Genomic DNA, 23,264 nt, shown 5'->3' with positions numbered 1-23,264 from the left:
GCCCCCAAAAAAAAAATGCCCTGAGCTTTTCTAGCCATTCGGAAGGCTCACATTGTTAGTAAAGGGGTACTAAGCAGGTACACTTTAATTAATGTGCAGACGGGTTTCCAGAGTTTCACTTCAGTTGGGGAGGTGGGGAGATTGTTGGGCAGACCTAGCAGTTCTGATTGAATAACCTCCAAGCCCAAGCAGGAAAACATTGATGCAACTCATCCATAATCGAAAAACTGCTTTGGATGAACTTTGCCTTTTAAATAATGTGGTGGTCTGTCAGCAGCTTACCATGTTGTCATCTGTTTGGTAGTACAGACGGGTTGTAGAAATGAAAGATACAGGGAAATAGCAATGTGTTTTTTCTGGGTAGACACATTCCAGCTTACATGCACTGAGAGGAAAAACAAACAGCATAGTGTCCTTGCATACCTCATTAACAGCATAATATGTTTATAAAGTGCTCTTTGTAATCTACCACTTTAGAACTGTCTACGTCTGTTTTAAAATCTTTTAACCCAATTTCAGGCACTTTGATGTTTACAGTTTTTAACCACTTGAAGACATGGCATGTTTACCTCTTTTCCAGTCCAGCACATTTTTCAGTTTTTAGTACAGTGATACGTTGACTGACAATTACTCGATTATGCAACACTGTCCCCAAATTAATTTTATGTCTTTTTTTGTTTTTAAATGACAGCTTTCTTTTGGTAGTATTTAATCAACACTGTTTTTTTAATATACTGTATAAAAGAAAAAAGACCAAAAACTTTGAAAATAAATAAGCTTTCTTAATAAATTTAGACCAAAATGTATTCTGCTACAATTCTTTGGTGTAAAAAAAAAAAAAACAAGAAAAACAAAAACATCAAGTAAGTGTATATAAGTTAGACTGTGTCAAAGTTATACCATGGTATATTTGAAAATTGATCAATCCTGATGTTCTGACTGTTGTCAATTTACCAGGTTTCTTCACATACATAGCATGGGCATACTTACAATTACACCTCAAAACACATTCTCTTACTCCGGAGTATGGGGATATCACATCTGTGAGACTTTTCCTCTGCCTAGACCCATAGAGGGGCCCAAAGGGCATAAATAATGCATTTGCTTTCCCGACTATCTATCACATTTTTCAAGGCCCCGAAGTGCCAGGACAGGAGAAACACCCACAAAAAGATCACATATTTTGCCACAAGTGTTTGGAAAATTATTATTTTTTTTTTATACACAGCTTTCAATTAATACAATATTTGTTGCATACAGCATGGGAATTCTAAGAATTACACCCCAAACCACTACTGTTCCTCCTGATTATGGAGATTGTTGTATATTTATAGGTGTGTTTCTACTTACCTGGCACTCCAGGGCCTCCAAATTTTAGGTCGGTATGAGGCACTACAATCTCTCACTTACAGGGGCTGCCAAGCCCCATACCCTTTCACCTGTACATAAGAGTGACTATGAAAGCAGTTGTATCCTCAATAAAAAAAAAAAAAAAAATCCCTGCAGGACAAAGGCATAATGAGCTAGTATACATCGCATACTAGCTCATTATGAAATACTTAGAATGAAGCCCCGACACGGTCACCCACACACCGCTGAGGCAGCCGAATCTTCGCTCAGGGTCTCTTCTGGGTTCAGCGGCTCCGACGCTGTGAGTGGCCGAAACCGCAATGACGTCAAATGCGTGCGGGAGTTCACTTTCTGGCAAGGAGCTCTGAAGGTCCACTGGACCTTCAGAGCGCATGCGCCGCTGGTGTCAGCGGCTGCGTGCTAGGCAAATATCTCCGAAACCGTGCAGGTTTAAGAGATATTAGTTTTACCTAAAGGTAAGCCTTATTATAGGCTTACCTGTAGGTAAAAGTTAAAAAGTGGAGTATACTACCGCTTTAAAGCTTGATCGAAGATGTCGGCTGCCTCAGCGGTGTCTGGGGGGGCGACCGTGTCGGGGCTTTGTTCTAAGGTAAGTATTTCATAATAGGTGTAAGGTACTCTCAGCTGCTGATTCTGGTCACCAGATATACCCCTGTGGAAAAATCCGAATCTCTCATCTTTTCCAGTTGGCATAACCAGCTATCTGGGCATGGAAGAGCGTCAAGGTTTTAGTGGACTTGTTTGTTGATAACAAAATGCTATCATTCATGGAAGTTGATTCATTAAAGGCAAATATAATGTGCACTGCAAGTGCTGTTGCTAGATCTGAGGGAAAGCTCTGCTGATTTCCATAATCAAATCATGTGCAAGCAAAAACTCTGTTTTTTATTTTATTTTTTTTCCCTTGCATGTTCCCCTCAGGTCTAGAGCAACTGCACTTGCAGTGCACAAACTATTTTCCTTTAGTAAATAAACCCCATGGTGTTACATTCTAAATATTCTCTACCTAGCTGGTATTTTTTATATTATCTTCAACTGTTTCCTGCTTGTGCTTCTCAATTCAATTTGACCGACATCGCTCTATTCACATCTAGTGTTGAAATCTCTCATGCAAACTAAACCCCCGGCCCAAGGAACATTCTATGTAATACAATGCCCTGCGACAGCCCCTCTTCCAGGGATTACATAAATGTCGAGAGAAGTGGTCATAAGATGTACCTAGTATTGACAATGATTGGGAGGGTGTGTGGGACTATCCATTCCAGCAATTGATCTCTGCCAGGAACACATATACAATTTAAGAACATCTACCTTACTCCAGAGAGACTGGTTACGTTTTCTGCCGATCACCCAGTGTGTTGGCGATGCAGCTATCCTAATGCTGATTTCCTTCACGTCTCCTGGGCCTTTCCAGCAATATGCAGTTATTGGTCGCAGGTTACGCAAGAAATTCTAGGTGTCACCAATATCCAGATACCTCTGAACCTGGATATCTGTTTACTAGGTCTTGTGGTCCCTTTGACCCACAGAAACGCCACCAGAACACTGCTAGGCTTACTATTCTACTACGCCAGGAAAATTATTGTGATTCATTGGCGATCCCCTGCCCCTCCAACTGTTGATAAGTGGAAGTCTTTTATAATATCTGCCCTGTCATTGTACAAGGTCGCTTGTAAGTCTGCCTGACTAAATTTGACAAAGTCTGGTCTCCCAGGGTGGAGAACCCCGACACAGCAACTCAGGTTTCATTAACCCCTCATAGGTACTCCTGTGGAATCAGTCGCTTATTACACTGGCTTTTTATTACTATACCCACTCGTGTTATCTGTACAAATGCCCCTTCTGTTTCAAATCTTTCATCTTTGAATCACACCCTCTGCTGTTGTTTGACAACACTACCCCTGCTGGTCCTTTACGCATTGTGACCTTGGGCTGTAGTTTAAGCGGGCTCCTTTCTGGCATGATACGTCAATATTAAGTGCCTCCTAATGCATTACAATGAGGCAGATTTTTTAAATGGAGCACAATTTGTCTACTGCCGGTTCCCTGGTTGAACTGTGAATTGTTGTTTTTTTGTGTTGTACTATACTGTATTTTGTACATGTGGTAATTCTTTTGAAGATTTAATTTTTTTGCTATAAGTTTTAGGATATGGCAAGAAAATGAAACTGTATTTCTCTTTCTATCACTGACAGACACAGCTTCAAGTCTTCAGACCATTGGTCTTATGATCTTGGTCTCTAAGAGGCGGAAACCGTTTTGGCTACGCCCCTGGGGTAGTCCCAGAGGGTATACCATCACTTCCTGCTGTAGGACTTCCATTTTTTTCTGCCTAGTTTAGGAGTAAGGACCTGGCTCTCTGCTGGGATCTGTGGTCCTGGCTTTTTTCCTATTTAAATGGAATTTTTTACTTTATTATTTTTGTTCATGTGTGAGCTATGTTCCTGTGAGAACTACAATCAACAGCTGGACTGAGCGACGCACTGAATATTCTAGATCCTTACGGTCTTCCCAGTCTATGAGGGAAGCGCAACCCAACTACTAACTCCGCGCTAAGTGTGCCGCAACATAGTCCCACTGGGACTGACGGGCTAGTGAGACCTCTCACGAGGTCGCATAGCACTGGTCACAACAGCAGTCATGACCAGAGTTGCAGCGTACCTCAGGCCGCAGCACCCCCATTCCAAGATAGTGTGGTGGACTGCTGGGAGTGGCGCCTGCCTGGTGACCGTGGTATAGCGAGTAGTTTCCCCCTACCTTTCCTGCAGAATTTTTGGGGTGGTCGCGGGGGGCTACATGGTGCTGGGCTGGAGGAGCGGTGGGTGTTGTTGTTGGTCCCGGTTAGGGGTGTCCATACCTGGGTGCTGCGAGGGGATCCCTAGGGGACCCTCTCCTGGGGTCAGTACATTTTTTTTCCTGGGGTCCAGGGTCCTATGCAGCGCTGCGTGGTCTTTTTCAGTGGTCTCTGTGATTCCCGGTTCGGCGGCCAAGTTTCTGTAGTTCAGCGGCCATGTTTTTTGGTTTCCCCATAGACTTGCATTGGTGGCCATTTTCCGGTAGTCGGAGACAGTGCTGAGGCTGTGGGGGCCTCTAGTGTCAGGTCAGCTTTTCCTCTTCCTCTTTCCAGCAGTGTGGCAGATCGTTTTGGCACTTTCCAGCTCAGGTGGTGAGACTCTGGGGGTACACTATCCTTCCTTGCTGTATACAGCACCGTGGGTGCGCTGCTTCTTATAGTGCCACAGCGGTGCACAGGGCCTCCCTTTAAAATAAAATAAAAAATGTTTCTTTGCTGAGCAGCGGTTCTGCTTAACCCTTTATAGTCATGAAGCCTGGGGAGCTCGTTTCACCACCCGAATGCACTTCTGGAAGCTGCGGGACCCTCTGGGTCTCAGTCTGCCCTGGTAGCTATGACGGCAGTCCTGCAGTCACTAGTAGCCAAAGTAGATTTTGCCCTGCAAAGGTGACCTGGCAAGAAGCGCCCCCCACCTTCACCTGTATCCTCTGCTTGCTCAGATTCTGAGGTGGATTTGGCCGCCATGGACGAGAGTCAGCCCACTGGGTCTGCGTTCACGCACGCTAAGTGCTCTAATAGTGAAGATGAGTCCTCCTCCTCTGCAGCCGTGCATGAAAAAGCGCTGGCAGAGGCCCTGATTGTATCAGTGTGGGAAACTTTAAAGTTGGAGGACTCAGCTGAGTCGACGACACCGGTGCAATTTGGCACCTGCAAATCTTCCAAGGTGAATAAGATTTTTCCCTTTCCTGCCTATTTTGACGAGATGACGGTGGGGTACCCCTAAACGGTATACCGAAGCGCTATACTAGAAGATATCCCTTTGAGAAGTCTCTTCTGAAGAAACTGACGGTTCCACCATCGGCGGACTCTCAAGGTTCCAGGCTGAATCAGACTCCCCGTCTTTTAAGGACCCGGTGGACAAAAGTGTGAAGGCTCTGGTCTGGTCCGGTACCTTTTCAAACCCTTCAGACCTTAACGGAATGGGCTAAGGTTTTGTGCCAGGACCTGGAGGGGAGTCCACATCCTTCTGAGCTGGTGGATCAGTTGATTCAAGGGTTACATATATTTGTGATGCATCCCTGGATGCGGCCCCCCTGGCCAGCAGGGTTTCTGTGACGGCGGTGATTCTTCGCCATATGATCTGGTTGAAGTACTGGTCAGCTGACCAGGCTTCTAAAAAGGTACTGACTGATCTTCCTTTTGTAGGTGACTGTTTGTTCGGTGCTTCTATGGAAGAGATCATTAAGGGCCTTGCTGGAGGTAAGAGTACTTTGCTTAAAAGTTTTGATGTTAGATTTTCCTTTTGATTTTTCCATTTGGTATACAACCAGTGGCCACAGATGCTTTGAGGGTTAATGTCTAACAAAGGCGGAGCAAGTTTTTGGACACTGGACGGTCCCGCCCTACTCCCTCTGGGGGAAGGGAGGGGAGGGGGAGGACCTTGGTTCATTTGAAGCTACTATATATATTCTGATCTGCTACTGTTATGACCAGCTCTGAGGAAGGGAGGTTGACTCCCGAAACGCGTTAGCCGTCCTATCTTCAAGGACATGTTCCAGTTCATGTGTGACGTAAATTTGTAACACGATTTTAAATATCTTCATGTCTGAGTATGCATTTGGAATTTTATTAAAAATTTTATAAACAGTGACCACGGGTAATGCACTAGATGTTTGCGCCTCCTTTTTCTTTTCTTTTATGTACCCATTTTGGATTTCCCTGCCTGAGGAGAGCAGCACGCCAGTCTTCCCCTTTGGAGTAAGCGCTTGGCTGAATTGTTTGTTAAGAGTACTTTGCTTCCACAGGCTGCAAAGGGCAAGGAACCTCGCCATAAGAGGGGGTCCCTTCTTTTCGGTTCACAAGCAGCCCTTTTGTCCATCTGGATTGCAGGAAAAGGGCTTGAGATTCACCCCTAACTTTGCGGGAGGCTCCAAGAGACCCTGGAATGGTAAGTCCAAAGCGGGCGTGTCTGGTTCCGCAGACAAGCCTTCCCAAGCCTGAAGGGGCGCCCTCACCCGCATCTTTGGTGGGGGGACGTCTTCATCTTTTTCCCGGATCCGTGGACCTTGCTCATTCAGGACAAATGGGTCCACGTTCTGATTCAGTTTGGTTACAAGATCAAGTTTCGGTCCTTGCCTCCAGCAAGGTTCTTTCCTTTCAACGTACGCCTTTCTCCAGAGCAGCTACAGGGCCTCTATGGAGCAGTGCAGGACCTGTTAGCACTAGGAGTTATTGTGCCGGTTCCAGAGTCAGAATGTTTCCAAGGTTTTTATTCAAACCTGTTTATAGTTCTCAGGAAGGAAGCCAAGGTTTGTCTGATCTTTGATCTCAAGGCTCTGAACTATGTTGTGCGGGTTCAGAAATTTCGGATGGAGTCCATCGGCACAGTAGTCGTTTTCCTTCATCAAGGAGATCTGATGGCTTCTACCGATCTCAAGGACGCTTACCCTCATATTCCAATATATGTCGGGCATCAGCGTTTTCTTCATTTTTTGCCATGGGCGAGCATCCGTGGCGTTACCCTTTGGTCTCGCTTAAGCTCCTCGAGTGTTCACAAAGATTTTGGCTCCAGTGTTGGCCTTGTTATGGCAGAAGGAGATCGCGGTACTGGCTTACCTGTACGATCTGCTTCTGCGTGTAGAGTCTTCTTCAGCTCCAGAAGCCGACTTGGAGGTTACAGTGCAAATTCTGCAGGAGTTCGGGTGGACACTGAATTTTCAGAAATCGGCACTGTCTCCATCCACAAAGCTGCACTACTTGGGTCTGAGGCTGGATTCAGCGTCAGCCCGGGTGTTTCTTCCTCAGACAAAACTACTGAAACTACAGGAGGCTGTTCAGCTCCTGTTGTCCAAGTCTCTAAGGACTTGCATGCAAGTACTTGGTCTGATGGTGTCCACCTTCGAGGAGGTTCCATTTGCATTCCATTCCACACCAGGCCTTTGCAAAGGGAGATTCTGATCAAATGGAACAAGCATCCGCTTTCATTGGACAATCTGATTCTGTTGAGTCAGGGTTTGAGGGAGTCTCTCCTATGCTGGCTTCGCTCCCCGCCCTTCATCTGGGAAAATCTTTTCTTCCCCTGTATTGTACTGCAATCACCATGGGTGCCAGTCTGTCCGGATGGGGAGGTGTCTTGGTAATTTGTTCGGCCCAAGGTGTCTGGACTCGGGAGGAGTCCAGGTTGCCGATCAACATCCTGCAAATTCGGGCGGTCGGACTTTGTCTGTCTCAGTGGACAGATCGTCTGCAGGGGCGCCCTGTGTGGATTCAATCGGACAATGCTACGGCTGTGGCATATGTCAATCATCAAAGGGGCAGAAAGAGTGCCCTGGCATCCCGGGAGGTGGCTGGCTTCTTGAGGTGGGCAGAACAATATGTTCTGGCCCTCTCTGCTGAGCATATTCTTGAGGTGGAGAATTGGCAAACGGACTATATCAGTCTGAATTTTTTTTCTGGTGGTGAGCTCCTGTTTTTCCTAGTTGAGCTCCTGTTGTTACCTGATTGGCTATGTTTAGCTTTGTTGGGTATTCTGCGTTTGCTGTATTTTTTATTCACCCCTCATGTTGCACTGCTTTGGGACATGAAGACTTGACGCTGTGTCTGTCAGTGAACCTCAGAGAAAAGGATTTTATGGTAAGACAAAAATGCAGTTTTTTTTTTTTTTTTTGTGGTTACTTCTGAGTATGAGGATACTACCGATGTGGGAATTTTTCAATGACTTGACTAATTTACTAGACATTGTTTCCTCTGTATTACAATAATCAACCAACATTGTATCAAACACAATGTACTGTAATGCTCTCCTCTGTAAAGTGGTCAGGGAATATAGTTTAGTATAGGGTCACCTATAGGTAGTCCCTGTTCCTATAAGTCAAGCAACCCTAGCTTACTGTACATGGCTTTCAAAATAAGTTAGCCGCGCTCAGAGGAGATACAAAGTTCTAAAAACGATCCCCCAGTGAAGATAAATCAAAAAACGTGCTGTCGGTATAGCCACCACCAGGAAGGTATAAACATGCAGCCTCTTACCAGATGGACTAAAAGAGACAGCATTCAATCAGGCTCAATCGAAATGAAGCGGACTTCTGTCGCAGACCAACAGACGGATCCAGCCAGGTAGCATAAATATATCATACAGAGGTGTATGTCCAAGGGAATGGACCCAACATAAAAAGTAGTTCCTCGTAATAAAAGTGAAATGAGAATATCATTGCGCACTGTACTGTACTGTACATGGCTGCCCCCAGGAATGCTATTTTCACTGGCCAGGAAGTACATGAGGCTGACCAAACAGTGTATAAATAGGTCCTAAGGTTCCTTGAGTGCAGTTGCCTGCAGGGGGTTTCTGGGACAGGAGTCTTGCAGGAACATGTAGATAGGTTCATTCAGGCGGCAGCCAGAGCTGTGATCAATAAACAGACCAGAGACTGTACAGGCAGTGGCAAAACGGCACTGGTGTAGTGGAGATCAGGAACACTGTTGCTGGCTGCACTGTCTCTGTTGACAAGGGCAGTAGTGTGGCCAGCGATCAAGAACATTGTTGGTGGCTGCACTGGTCTGGCAAGACAGGGACTTGTGAAGCTAGCGATCAAGAACACTGTTGTTGGCTGCCATGGTTATGTGACACTGGGACTGGTGTGGCTATATTCAGGAACACTGTTAGCTGGCTTACATAGGATGGTGATCAGAAACACTGTACCGGTCTGTTGACACTAGAACTGGTATAGCAGCTATCAGGGACATTTTACTGGCTTATACTGACCTAGGGACACTGGTACTCATGTGGCAGTCATCATGAACACAGTTATTGGTCTGGTGACACTGTATTGGTGTGGCAATAATCAGAAAAACTGTTGTTGGCTTGCACTGGTACTGGTGGGGTGGTAACACTGTTGCTACTTGCACTGGTCTGGTGACACTTGCTCTGGTGTGGTAGCGATCAGGAACACTGTTGCTGGCTGCACTAGTCCAGTGTAGCTACAATCAGGAACACTGTTGCAAGCTGCATTTATCTGACAACACTGGCTGGCTGAACTGCCACACAGTGTCATCAGAGCAGCCAGACACTGTCCTGATCACTAGCAACCCCAGTACAGTGATACACTACCATGCAAAAGTTATAGGCAGGTGTGAAAAAATACTGTAAATTAGAAATGTTTTCAGAAATAGAAGTGTTAATAGTTAACATTTATCAATTAACCAAAATAAAAGTAAATGAACAAAAGAGAAATCCAAATCAAATCAATATTTGGTGTGACCACCCTTTAAATTAACCACTTAAGGACCGCCCACCGTACATATACTGCGGCAGGACGGCCCTTAAGCGCAAAATCACGTATATGTACATAATTTTACTATAAGGTTCTAGGGAGCGCGTGCCGCCGGAGCTGCGCTCCCGCTGTGATTAGACAGTACCGGCGGCTGCGATAGCTGCCGGCCTCCCACAATTGTCAAGGAGACTGACAAAACAACTGTCTATGTAAACAAGGCAGAATGGCTGTTCTGTCTGACAGGAAGGGAGAGATCATGTGTTCCTACTAATCCTACTAAACCATACTAATCCCCCCCCCCCCCCAGTTATAAAACATTCCTTATCAGCGCATCTAACCCATTGATCGCCCCCTGATGTTAACCCCTTCCCTGCCAGTGTCATTTATACAGTAACAGTGCATAATATTTAGTGTTCTGTTCTCACTACACGTATGCCCCAGGCGTGTGCAGCTCAACATACAGCTAAACCTTTAATCCTATAGTAACCAGTCCTTTTGTAACTTAAGGCTTTATTCCAGTGAAAGAATGGTGGTCACATGACAGGTTACAAGTCAGATGGATATGCAAATAGGATTGTGAATAGGTGAAACTGGAAATAAACAGACAAAGCATACAATCAGTGTACAAACATAAACAATATATGCACTGAGTATATAACTAACAGTTCTCAGCATACCAGCGATGCTTCCGAGAGGGGTTCAGGAATCTTCCCACAGGAACCTCAGATGCTGTCTGGCTGTGTCCACAAGGTGTTCTAAAATGGAGATTTTCTCAGAGAGGGGTGGAACTAATATCCAACAATAGAGAACAGGAAATACCATAAAGTGCTGTATAACAACAGTCTATGTCACAGTGGCATCTTGTGGACAATATTGGTATTGCAAGTTCCACTAACATTAATTACTTTCAAGCTGAAGGCATGACACTCCCCGTCTGGTATCATCAGATACCACTATTTATTCTTCAGATGATAACAACAAGATCAGTTCAGAAACTGGTCTGAGGAACAACTTGGTCTCCTTGTTTTTATAGATTTTGACTTCCAATTTCCTGACCTTCCCATCCTCACTTGGAAAGGTGTTAGTGATGAGACCCAAAGGCCATTCATTCCTTTGAGACTGACAGTCTTTAACAAGAACAAGATCTCCCTTTTTCAAGTTGGGTTTGTTATCTTGCCATTTAGTATGTGGCTGTAAGGTAGATAGATATTGCTTCCTCCACCTGTCCCAGAAGGTATTTGCCAGACTTTGTACTTGTCTCCACTGGCGCAAGTATAAGTCCTTAGTGGTGAAGTTTCCGTAGGGAGCACTGATCACTCCAGTTTTCTGTGTAAGGAGTGCTGCTGGTGTGAGCAAAACAGGCTCATCTGGGTCATTTGAGACTGGAGTTAGAGGTCTGGCGTTGATGATGGCTGAGACTTCTGCCATGAAGGTTACCAGGCTCTCGTGGGTAAGTCTTGAGGTCTCCATTTGCAGAAAGATAGAGTCCAGAATTCTGTGGGCTATGCCTATCATTCTTTCCCATGCTCCACCCATGTGAGAGGAGTGAGGTGGGTTTAAAGTCCATGAACAGCCCTGGTCTATGAGGTATCTCTCTACCCCTTTGGTGTCCATGTTAGAAGGAATATGCAGTTCCCTGGCTGCTCCAACAAAGTTAGTGCCTCTGTCTGAGCGGATGTGTTTTACAGGGCCTCGGATAGCGATGAAGGGCCTGAGGGCATTTATGAAGCTTGAAGTGTCCATAGACTCAATAACTTCAATATGCACTGCTCTGATGACCATACAGGTAAATATTACTGCCCAGCGTTTGCTGTTTGCGTGTCCTTCCCTGGTGTGACGTGCTACAACAGACCAAGGGCCAAAAACATCAAGACCAACATTGGTGAAAGGAGGGTCTGGAGCAAGTCTGTCTGCTGGCAGGTTGGCCATTTTTTGTGTTTGTAACATCCCACGAAGTTTACGACAAATAACACATCTAAAGATCATGTTACTCACGCATCTCTTAGCTCCGACGATCCATAGGCCAGCAGCTCGTAACGCTCCCTCTGTGAACAGTCTTCCTTGGTGCTTGACGTGAGAGTGATGATGTGACACAATCAAGTAAGCGATGTGGTGGTGACCAGGAACTATTAGAGGGTTTCTCTCATCTGAATCTAGGTTGGCTTGTCTTAGACGACCACCTACCCTAAGTAGTCCATTTTTATCAAGGAATGGGTCAAGTTTTCTCAGGGCACTGTCTCTAGGGATAGGTTTTCCGTTCAAGATACAGTCAATCTCCTTAGCATAGGCTTTATGCTGTACAGTGTGGATGATAAGATCCTGAGACTGCTGTAGCTCTAATACTGAACTGATCCTTTGACAATGGTGCCATCCCTTGCGGTCACAGCTGTTTGAGTCACCTTTAAAGGAGCGAGCTATATGGATAAGACAAGAAATAGCTCGAACAAGTGTCTTCCATTTTGAGAATCTGGTAAATCTGTCAGATTTAAGCTGACAACCTGAAGTTGCAGTATGAAATGTTGAGATCTCAGGACGGATGTCAGTATCTGAGTCTGGATCTATTAGTTCGATAGTGTCACTTTTAGGAAAAGTCTGTTCTGCATCGTACAAGAATGCAGGTCCAGTAAACCATGTTGTGTCTTTCAGGTTACATGCAGCAACAGCTCTTGTAGCATGGTCTGCAGGGTTATAGTCAGTAGGTACATAGTGCCATTGTGTTGGACTGGTGGATCTCCTAATCCTCAACACTCTGTTGTTGACATAAACGTAGAAACGTCTGGTCTCATTGTAGATGTAGCCGAGCACTACCTTGCTGTCTGTGTAGAGTTGAACATCTTTAAGGTCAATGTCCATCTCTGAGGTTATTAGTTCTGCAAGTTCAACAGCTAGTACTGCAGCACAAAGTTCTAGCCTAGGAATAGTATGCTCAGGGTGTGGAGCAAGCTTTGCTTTGCCCATGATGAATCCTATGTGGCATCGCGCTGTAGTGTCAACAGTCCTTAAGTAGGCCACAGCAGCTATTGCCTTGACAGAAGCATCACAGAATATGCAAAGGTTTTGACTCTGTATCTCTGTAGAAGGTACAGGAGCATATGGGCGTGAAACATGGAGATCAGATAAGATTGATAAAGAGTCCCTCCACTCTACCCAAGAGTTCCTCTTATCGAGGGGTAGTGGGGCATCCCAGTCAGATGTTTCACAAATCAAGTCTCTAAGCAAGGCTTTACCTTGAATTGTAACTGGTGCCGCAAATCCTAATGGATCGTACAGGCTATTGATAGTAGACAAGACACCTCTGCGAGTGAAGGGTCTTTCTTCTCCATTTACTTGGAAGGTAAAGGAATCGGATTTCAAGTCCCAAAGTAGACCTAGACTGCGCAGTACAGGTAAAGAGTCTGTACCCAGATCTAAGTCCTTTAGATCACTGGAATGGTCTTGAGCGGGGAAAGCTTCCATTACCTCTTTGCTGTTAGAAGCAATCTTGTGAAGCCTGAGATTGGAACAAGCGAGCATTTCCTGTGCTCTTTTAAGAAGACAGATTGCAGACTCACTGGAAGGTAAGGATTTTAAACAGTCATCCACATAAAAGTCTTTCTCTACGAATTGTCTTGCATCTGAGCCAAACTCAAGTTCACCTTCTTGGGCGGAATGTCTGAGTCCGTAGATAGCGACTGCAGGTGAAGGGCTATTGCCAAAGATGTGTACCCTCATGCGATACTCTGAGATATCTTTTGAAGGATCATTGTCTTGGAACCAAAGGAACCTTAGGAAGTTCCTGTCTTCCTCTCTGACCAAGAAACAATGGAACATCTGCTGGATGTCAGCTATGAAGGCAATAGAATCTTTGCGGAAGTGTAAGAGCACTCCCAGGAGTTTGTTGTTAAGGTCTGGGCCTGTCAAGAGGACATCGTTTAAGGAGATACCCTTGTATTTGGCACTAGAGTCAAACACTACTCTGATTTGACCTAGCTTTTTGGGATGGTACACTCCGAATATAGGGAGATACCAACACTCTTCAGAGTCTTTAGGGGTGGGAGCCACCTCGGCATGACCGTTCTCAAAGATCTTCCCCATGAAAGAAAAGAAATGTTCCCTCATCTCTGGCTTTCTTTGTAAATTATGTCTAAGGGAAGCAAAACGTTGTAAAGCTTGTTCTTTGTTATTGGGTAAGCGTTGTCTCTGTGGTCTGAAGGGAAGAGGTGCAACCCAGCTGTTTGTGCTGTCTTTGACTAGACCTTGCTCCATTATTTCTAAGAAGAGTTTGTCTTCCATAGACATTGCCACACGATTGTCATCTTTAGTTCTCTGAAAGACTGTGCACCCTAAATGGTCTTGGTCACTGTCACAGGCAAAGTTGTCACTAGTGAGGCTTGTGAAGGGACAAGATGAGTGGGTGGCGTAGGCTGATTCCTTAACAAGGAAATGGTTGTGGCATGGCTGGAAAAGAGAGGGATGCCCATTCTCTAGGGTATTTGTGAGCATGCTGCTAACGGAGTTAGGTTTGTGCACGCTTCCTAGACAGACATCTCCTATGATGACCCATCCGAGGTCTAACTTCTGAGCATAAGGAGTGTTATTGGGACCATTAATCTGAGCTCTTGATTTATGGGCTTGTAAGATATCTCTCCCGAGGAGTAGGATAATCTGAGCCTGAGGATCAAGTTCTGGTATCAGATGTGCTATGCGTTTCAAGTGCGGGTGATGAGCAGCTACATCTGGTGTAGGAATTTCAGATCTATGATCAGGGATCTGATTGCATTCGATAAGAGTTGGCAAAGACAAGCGAGATCGCCCATCGATGGACTCATTTTGGTAGCCGGATGCTCTCCTACCGACCGTCTTTTTTTTAAGGAGTAGGGAATGCTGGGGCCTTTAATGCCGAACATGTCAAAGAAAGTTGAGCTGGCTAATGACTTGTTACTTTGGTCATCCAAGATTACATAAAGCTTAATAGCTTTTTCTTTTTGGCCTGCTGGGTAGACTCTGACTAGGCAGATTTTGGAGCAGGACCTACCACCTATGGCTCCTTTGCAGATCTCTGTACATTGTGAAGTGACCTCTGGTGTAGTTGTGGTGGTGTGCTCCTTCTCCCCGCCGTGCTCACTAGTGCTGAGGGTGTGTTGTAAAGTCCATGGAGCTGGCCCAGGATGTAACCCTGTGTTGTGATCTGAGCTGTCACATTCTGTGCATTTCAAACTGACCTTGGTGAGATGAGATGTTGAAGAGCAGCACCTGTAGCAGATGTGGTTCTCCTTGAGGAAGGCTTTGCGGTCCTGCAGGGTTTTCTCTCTGAAGGCTCTGCATTTTAGTAGAGGATGTGGCTTCCGATGCAAGGGACACTGCTTACCAGGATCGTTGACCTTTGTCTCTGAGCTAGAGAAGTTGGCAGACCTGTGAAAGGAACCTGGAGGAGACACGTTAGTTTTGTGTACTGCTACTGGAGGTTTGCGAGGGTTAAGTCCCACAGGAGCAGCACACAACAGCGTAAAATCAAAACTTGGATCATTTCTTGTTTTAGCTTGCTGGCACACAAAGTCCACAAAAACAGAAAAAGGAGGGAATGGAACATCATGCTGTCTTTTATATCGGGATCCGTGTGTAATCCACTGCTCTTGCAAGTTATAGGGTAACTTTTGCACAATGGGGTTGACACCTCTGGCTGTGTCAAGGAATGCAAGTCCTTGCAAGGAATGCAAGTCCTTGTAAGTCTCCCTCGGATTTAGCTACTTGAAGTTCCATTAACAAGTCACTTAACTCTCTAAGTTTATGGTAGGCTTTGCTAGGTATTCTGGGAAAGTTATCAAGTCTTTTGAATAATGCATTTTCTACTGCTTCTGCTGAACCATAACACTCATCAAGTCTATCCCAGATTGTTCTAAGACCAGTGTCTGGGTGGTTTATATTTATTGTCCTGATTCGCCTGGCATGTTCGGCAGACTCATTCCCAAGCCATTTGATCAGGAGGTCTATCTCTTCGCTGCAAGATAGCCCTAAGTCTCTGATAGTGTTTTGAAAGGATGACCGCCAAGCTCTGTAGTTTTCAGGGCGGTCATTAAACTTTTCAAGTCCTTTGGTGACTAACTCGCGTCGTGCAAAGAACCTTGCAAAGTCTATGGTGGCTTGGTTAGCCTGTTGTGTGTTGTCATGGTAAGATGGCTGTGTGTAGTCATACCTTTTGCTGGCACCGAGCTGTCCTCTGATGTACCGTTCTGGCTTGGGCGTTGGTTCTGGAGGGCGATTAGAAGGTGATTCTATTATCTCACTTATGGGGAGTCTGTCGTAGGAGACGTCACTTTGCATGGATTTCTCCCGTTTGCAGGCTTGTCGCTGACTTGCGGCGGTACCGTGGAGTGTCTTTGGCTTGTCTCTTTGACACTGCTTGTTTTAAAATGTTGATTGATGTAATCTGAAGTTTGTTGTAGAGAATTTGGAGTTTCAGCTGCTGGATCAAGAATATTGCTGCGTCTGCTGCGTTCACTTCTCAGGTATACAGCTAATTCTAAGGCGTCTGCTTCAGCTATGGCTGCTGCTACTTCCTTCTCCACGGCGAGTTTCTCTAGGGCTACTTCTAGGAGGGCCTCCTCTGCCTCTTTCTGCATTTTTAGGCAGGCTTCTTCTTTCTTTGCTTTTAGGAGGGCTTCTTCCTTTTTTACTTTTAGGAGGGCTTCTTCTGCCTCTTCTTTCGTTTTTTGGAGAGCTTCCTCTGCCTCTTTCTGCAACCTCACTTTCTCCGGTTTAATCTGCATTTCTTGCTCAGCAAAGGCTGCTCGAGCCTTGGCGGCTTCAGCTTTCGCATGTGCTATGGCGAGTGCACTGCTTGAGGAGGAAGATCTAGAGGAGCCGGAAACTCGGGACCTTGTCTTGAGTGAGGATGTCTGGCTATGTGACATGCTGCTTGCAGGAATGCTTGACTGTGTAGAGACTGCTGTATTGCATATGCAGATGACTGCGCTGGCAGGGTAGCAGGCCTCTGTATAATCGCTATCCTAAATCCCACTTGCTGGATAGACGCTGTTTCACTGTTCTGTTCTCACTACACGTATGCCCCAGGCGTGTGCAGCTCAACATACAGCTAAACCTTTAATCCTATAGTAACCAGTCCTTTTGTAACTTAAGGCTTTATTCCAGTGAAAGAATGGTGGTCACATGACAGGTTACAAGTCAGATGGATATGCAAATAGGATTGTGAATAGGTGAAACTGGAAATAAACAGACAAAGCATACAATCAGTGTACAAACATAAACAATATATTCACTGAGTATATAACTAACAGTTCTGAGCATACCAGCGATGCTTCCGAGAGGGGTTCAGGAATCTTCCCACAGGAACCTCAGATGCTGTCTGGCTGTGTCCACAAGGTGTTCTAAAATGGAGATTTTCTCAGGAAGGGGTGGAACTAATATCCAGCAATAGAGAACAGGAAATACCATAAAGTGCTGTATAACAACAACAGTCTATGTCACAGTGGCATCTTGTGGACAATATTGGTATTGCAAGTTCCACTAACATTAACCACTTTAGCCCCAGCCCTATTTCGGACACTTTTTGTTCACAAGTTAAAACCAGTATTTTTTCCTAGAAAACTACTTAGAACCCCCAAACATTATATATATTTTTTTAGCAAAGACTCTGGAGAATAAAATGTCGGTCATTGCAAAATTTTTTGTCACGCGGTATTTGCGCAGCGGTCTTTAAAACGCCATTTTTTTGGAAAAAATTTGAAAAATCACATTTCACTGCATTTAAAAAATACTAAACAGTAAAGTTAGCCCATTTTTTTTGTATATTGTGAAAGATGATGTCACGCCGAGTAAATAGATACCAAACATGTTACGGTTTAAAATTGCGCCCCCCCAGTGGGATGGCGACAAACTACGGTCAATAGAGATCTCAATCTGCGACGCTTTAAATTTATTTAACGGTTACCAGTTTAGAGTTAGAGTGTAGCTCTTTTTTTTTAATTATTGCCCACGCTCTGGCGATCGCGGCGATACCTCACATGTGTGGTTTGAACAGCGATTTCATTTGCGGCTCGACTTGCGTATACGTTTTTTTTTGTGCGCGAGCTAACGGTGACGGGGACGGCTAAATTTTTTTTTTTTTTTTTTTCCTATTTATTTTTTCTTTTTTTTTAAACTTTATTACAGGTTTTTAAAAAAAAAAAAATCTGATCACTTTTATTGCTGTCACAAGCAATGTAAACATCCCTGGTGACAGCAATATGTCGTGACAGGTACACTTTATGGAGGGATCGAGGGTCTAAAAGACCCTAGACCCCTCCACTACACTTCCCTGTATGCAAAACGCCGAAAACGGCATTTTTGCATACAGCCGTTTTTCAAATCTGCCGCCTTTTGCAGCACAGTAACCCGGACGTGACGTCATGGACGCCGCCTCCGGGTTACGTCATTGGAGACCCGATCGATGCCGTTTCCGGCATTCATCGGGACTCCATCCACCCGGCGGACGTGCCGGCTGGGTGCTCGGGGCTCCCGGTGGGACGGTAGCCCCGAGCAAAGCCGCGGAAGGCGGCGGGAGGGGGGGACGTCCCCTCCCGCCCCCCCGGGTAACGATCGAGCGGCTCCCGAGCCGCATCGATCGTTACCGACGGAAAGCCGACCGTCGGCTTCAAACAACGGTACCGGGATGATGCCTCTAGCTAGAGGCATCATCCCGGTATAACCACTCAGTCAGCCGACGTAGAGGTTACGTGACTGGTAGTAAAGTGGTTAATTACTTCCAAGCTGAAGGCATGACATTTAGCACTGATCACTGTATTGGTGTCACTGGTCCCTAAAAACAGTCACTTAGTGTCAGATTTGTCCGCCGCAATGTCGCAGTCCCGCTAAAAATTGCTGATCGCCACCATTACTAATAAAACATTAAAAAAAAAAAAAGTCCATAAATCTATCCCATAGTTTGTAAATGCTATAACTTTTGCGCAAACCAAATGATATACGCTTTTTTTTTTTTATTATTGGAACTGTTTTATAGCAGAAAGTAAAAAATATATATATATTTTTTTTTTTTAAATTGTCGGTCTTTTTTTGTTTATAGTGCAAAAAATAAAACCTGCAAAAGGTGATCAAATACCATTAAAAGAAAGCTCTATTTGTGGGAAAAAAGGGGCATCAATTTTATTTGGGTACAGTGTCACACGACCGTGCAATTGTCAGTTAAAGCAATGCAGTGCCGTATCGCAAAAAATGGCCTGGTCATTAAGGGGGTAAAACCTTCTGGGGCTGAAGTGGTTAAACAGCATCAATTCTTCTATGTACACTTGTACACAGGACGTGAAAACAAGGCTAAGCGATTCAGTTATGCAGTTTTAGGCAGGTGTGAATAAATGCTGTACAGTATGTATCTCCGCTAATTGGTTATTATCAAGTTAAGAAAGGCTACTAAATTTAGCCTAGGCATCAATGATCTATGGTTACAATAAGGTTAAAAGGCACAATTTAATTTTGAGGGTAGTGGAGTATAAATGTGTAGTTTTTATTTTTTTTTTTATGCTAGCTGTTGAGTCCTTAAATCTGAATGATCACATTGTAAGATCGTAAGGCTATGGAGGGAGGTTTGCTACAGTTAACTTCTGGCACCAACTCTTTGGGTTGGGGGCAGGGGGATAGAATGGTTCCCCAATCACTTCTTGCAAGAACGTTATGTTGGTGTTGACCATGAACAAACAAATCATATCCTCACACTATTTACTATGTGCACACAGAATATAGCATATTAATAAGGAAACATGTATGCCATAATTGCTTGCCTCTTCTTTCAAACTGCCAATTGCCTGGCTTCTGTGCTTATGGCTTCAGTACTTGTTGCTGACCCACAAGTATGTAAATCACATCTTTTTCTAAATGCTTATTCCAGCTCAGTTACTAAAAGCAGAAACAGCCAGTTAACTACCAATTTCACGAGGAGGTTAGCAATGCCAACCTACAGGTTTTTCTCAATACAGGTATACTTTGGGATATAAATAATTCAACGGGGAGATTGAGCACCTTCACAATGGGCAAACTGGGAATTGAAGAATAGAGATCTTTTGGCTCGATCTCCAAGAGAGTGGTCATCTTTCAATTCAACATAGCTTTGTAAAAAGAACAATTTGGAAAAAGGTTCTGGACAGATTAAAGTCATGTATTCAGCCCTCACCAGAGATCCTAGCTTTTTGCTCCTAATCACCTTAAGGTGTTTCCATGCTTGCCGATTTATCCTTCAAAATATAACTTGAATGTTCAGGTGGAATATAGGATAGCTACCACAGTAAGTGTGCAAGCTTGAACATTTAACCACAAAAATCCTGAGAATTTGTAATTTTCTGTTGATAATGTTCACCATTTAAACCAGCAACCTTCAGATCTTAAAAAGCAGAGAGACACAAATTGCAGGTAATGATTTTGTTTTGTGAACTGTTTTTCAGACAGCACAGAGGTGGACGGCGTTCCCAGCCAAGAAGCATCAGGTACACGAAAGATGATGGAAGAGCTTCAGAACAGATATCGTCAGATGGAGGAACGGATCACCTGTCCTATCTGTATTGACAGTCACATCAAGCTTGTGTTTCAATGTGGCCATGGTTCCTGCACAGAATGCAGTACATCCCTCACTTCGTGCCCCATCTGTAGGCAAGCTATCCGGGAACGAATACAAATATTCGTCTGAAACAAGCTTGTTGATGTGACTTCAGTGTTGGGCACCGCTGTATACCCTAAGGACACTATATACGCCTGAGCAAAGCATGATAGGGTTGACCCTCTCAAGGCAAGGTGTTCGGAGACAAGAGAGAGGTCCAACTCTGCTCAAGATGAAAACGTGGCTGCTGTGTGTGTGTGTGTTCTAAACACTAAAAAACAATATCTATCAATATCCACACTGGAAGGGCTAATATAGTTCAGTCTTCCTGAAACTACATTTTTTCAGAGGGACAGAAAAAGCCTACAACATTACCCGTTCAAATTTGCCATGTCTGCCCAATCCTGATATGGTACCAGTCAATCCCATCACATTTTCTTTTTGTACGTTTCTCTACAATGAACCCAAATCATAGCCTTCCAAAAACCAACTATGTTGCATATGTTTTCATCATACCTGACCACAAGATGTAGCATCACAGCAATAACAATAGGTAGACACCCATTGTTGGCCAAGGAATGTCAAACTGTAAAATTGATCTGTGACTAATGTTTGAGAAACAAGAAACTGACAGGGATGGCTCTTTCCAGTTTACAAAGGATGTAATTTGCAAGGCAAATTATATTAAAAAAAGATGGACTGTCATGTTAGATTCTGCCAATCATTAAGTTACATAGGAGTCATACCAGTAGGCAGTAAGAGAGACATCTTAAAAAAGGAAATAAATTATTTAAATTCTCTTTAGGATTCTTCATTGTAAAAACCACACCATGAGGTGACAGGGCTGAGTAGCAAATTAAAAGATGCCTCATTTTTATGTGTACAATATATGAAATGTGTATAAAACCAAAATAAAATATGGCTTGTTAATATTACAAATTTTGTAGCTTCTTATTCTTATGAGACAGACAAAGTTATTGTATGATTTGTAAACTTTCCATCCCTGAAATTGAAACGATGTTCAAAAGTACAGTTCCAGCAGATAAATGTAGCATCTGACGGGTGGGTCAAATATTTTGATAAACTCCAAAAATATACAGTGGGTACGGAAAGTTTTCAGACCCCCTTACATTTTTCACTCTTTGTTATATTGCAGCCATGTGCTAAAATCATTTAGGTTCATTCTTCTTCCTCATGAATGTACACATAGCACCCCATACTGACAGAAAAACACAGAATTGTTGACATTGTTGCAGATTTATTAAAAAAGAAAAACTGAAATATCACATGGTCCTAAGTATTCAGACCCTTTGCTCAGTATTTAGTAGAAGCCCCCTTTTGATCTAATACAGCCAGGAGTCTTTTTGGGAAAGATGCAACAAGTCTTTCACACCTGGATTTGGGGATCCTCTGCCATTCCTCCTTGCAGATCCTCTCCAGTTCTGTCAGGTTGGATGGTAAACGTTGGTGGACAGCCATTTTTAGGTCTCTCCAGAGATGCTCAATTGGGTTTAAGTCAGGGCTCTGGCTGGGCCATTCAAGAACAGTCACAGAGTTGTTGTGAAGCCACTCCTTCGTTATTTTAGCTGTGTGCTTAGGGTCATTGTCTTGTTGGAAGGTAAACCTTCGGCCCAGTCTGAGGTCCAGAGCACTCTGGAGAAGGTTTTTGTCCAGGATATCCCTGTACTTGGCCGCATTCATCTTTCCCTCGATTGCAACCAGTCGTCCTGTCCCTGCAGCTGAAAAACACCCCCACAGCATGATGCTGCCACCACCATGCTTCACTGTTGGGACTGTATTGGTCAGGTGATGAGCAGTGCCTGGTTTTCTCCACACATACCGCTTAGAATTAAGGCCAAAAAGTTCTATTTTGGTCTCATCAGACCAGAGAATCTTATTTCTCACCATCTTGGAGTCCTTCAGGTGTTTTTTAGCAAACTCCATGCGGGCTTTCATGTGTCTTACACTGAGGAGAGGCTTCCGTCGGGCCACTCTGCCATAAAGCCCCGACTGGTGGAGGGCTGCAGTGATGGTTGACTTTCTACAACTTTCTCCCATCTCCTGACTGCATCTCTGGAGCTCAGCCACAGTGATCTTTGGGTTCTTCTTTACCTCTCTCACCAAGGCTCTTCTCCCCCGATAGCTCAGTTTGGCCGGACGGCCAGCTCTAGGAAGGGATCTGGTCGTCCCAAACGTCTTCCATTTGAGGATTATGGAGGCCACTGTGCTCTTAGGAAAATTAAGTGCAGCAGAAATCTTTTTGTAACCTTGGCCAGATCTGTGCCTTTCCACAATTCTGTCTCTGAGCTCTTCAGGCAGTTCCTTTGACCTCATGATTCTCATTTGCTCTGACATGCATTGTGATCTGGAAGGTCTTATATAGACAGGTGTGTGGCTTTCCTAATCAAGTCCAATCAGTATAATCAAACACAGCTGGACTCAAATGAAGGTGTAGAACCATCTCAAGGATGATCAGAAGAAATGGAAAGCACCTGAGTTAAATATATGAGTGTCACAGCAAAGGGTCTGAATACTTAGGACCATGTGATATTTCAGTTTTTCTTTTTTAATAAATCTGCAACAATGTCAACAATTCTGTGTTTTTCCGTCAATATGGGGTGCTATGTGTACATTCATGAGGGAGAAGAATGAACTTAAATGATTTTAGCAAATGGCTGCAATATAACAAAGAGTGAAAAATTTAAGGGGGTCTGAATACTTTCCGTACCCACTGTAAGCTATTACTGCCTTTAGGTGGTTTGGACACTGGGATAATAAAAATATGAAGCCAACCAACTGCTTACCACCATTGCATTTTTGAGCAAGCAGCACATAAGACCAAGAACTTGGGGATTACGATGCCTGGGTCCTTCTATAAATTTCTTTTCTCTTACATCCTCCGACAGTCGCCGCCATCTTCATATTCGTCACAATGGGGTATTAGACTTTGCTCCGTAGGAGTAGCTAGGCAACAGAATATGTCAATATTAAAGCTTTTAACATATCCCCACCCCAGGGGGTGGTCCCCTCA

At 44.3% G+C, this 23,264-nt stretch overlaps 1 protein-coding gene across 7 annotated transcripts in view; it reads left to right on the top strand.

Moving 5' to 3' along the window:
• Positions 1-21,159, top strand: part of MIB2 (MIB E3 ubiquitin protein ligase 2) — a 285,750-nt gene extending 264,591 nt beyond the window's left edge. For all 7 annotated transcript variants that reach the window (XM_082273689.1, XM_082273685.1, XM_082273687.1 and 4 more), the window contains one exon: positions 20,082-21,159. In XM_082273689.1, the coding sequence (XP_082129815.1) occupies positions 20,082-20,323 (242 nt within the window). In that variant the 3' untranslated portion in view covers positions 20,324-21,159. The remainder of the gene's footprint in view (positions 1-20,081) is intronic.
• Positions 21,160-23,264: the final 2,105 nt, after the last annotated feature.

Source organism: Pelophylax lessonae, assembly GCF_965119305.1.
Source record: "Pelophylax lessonae genome assembly, chromosome: 12".
In the NCBI taxonomy this organism is placed as follows: Eukaryota; Metazoa; Chordata; class Amphibia; order Anura; family Ranidae; genus Pelophylax; species Pelophylax lessonae.
The sequence above is the reverse complement of the archived record's forward strand: the minus strand, read 5'-3'. Positions and strand labels throughout refer to the sequence as shown.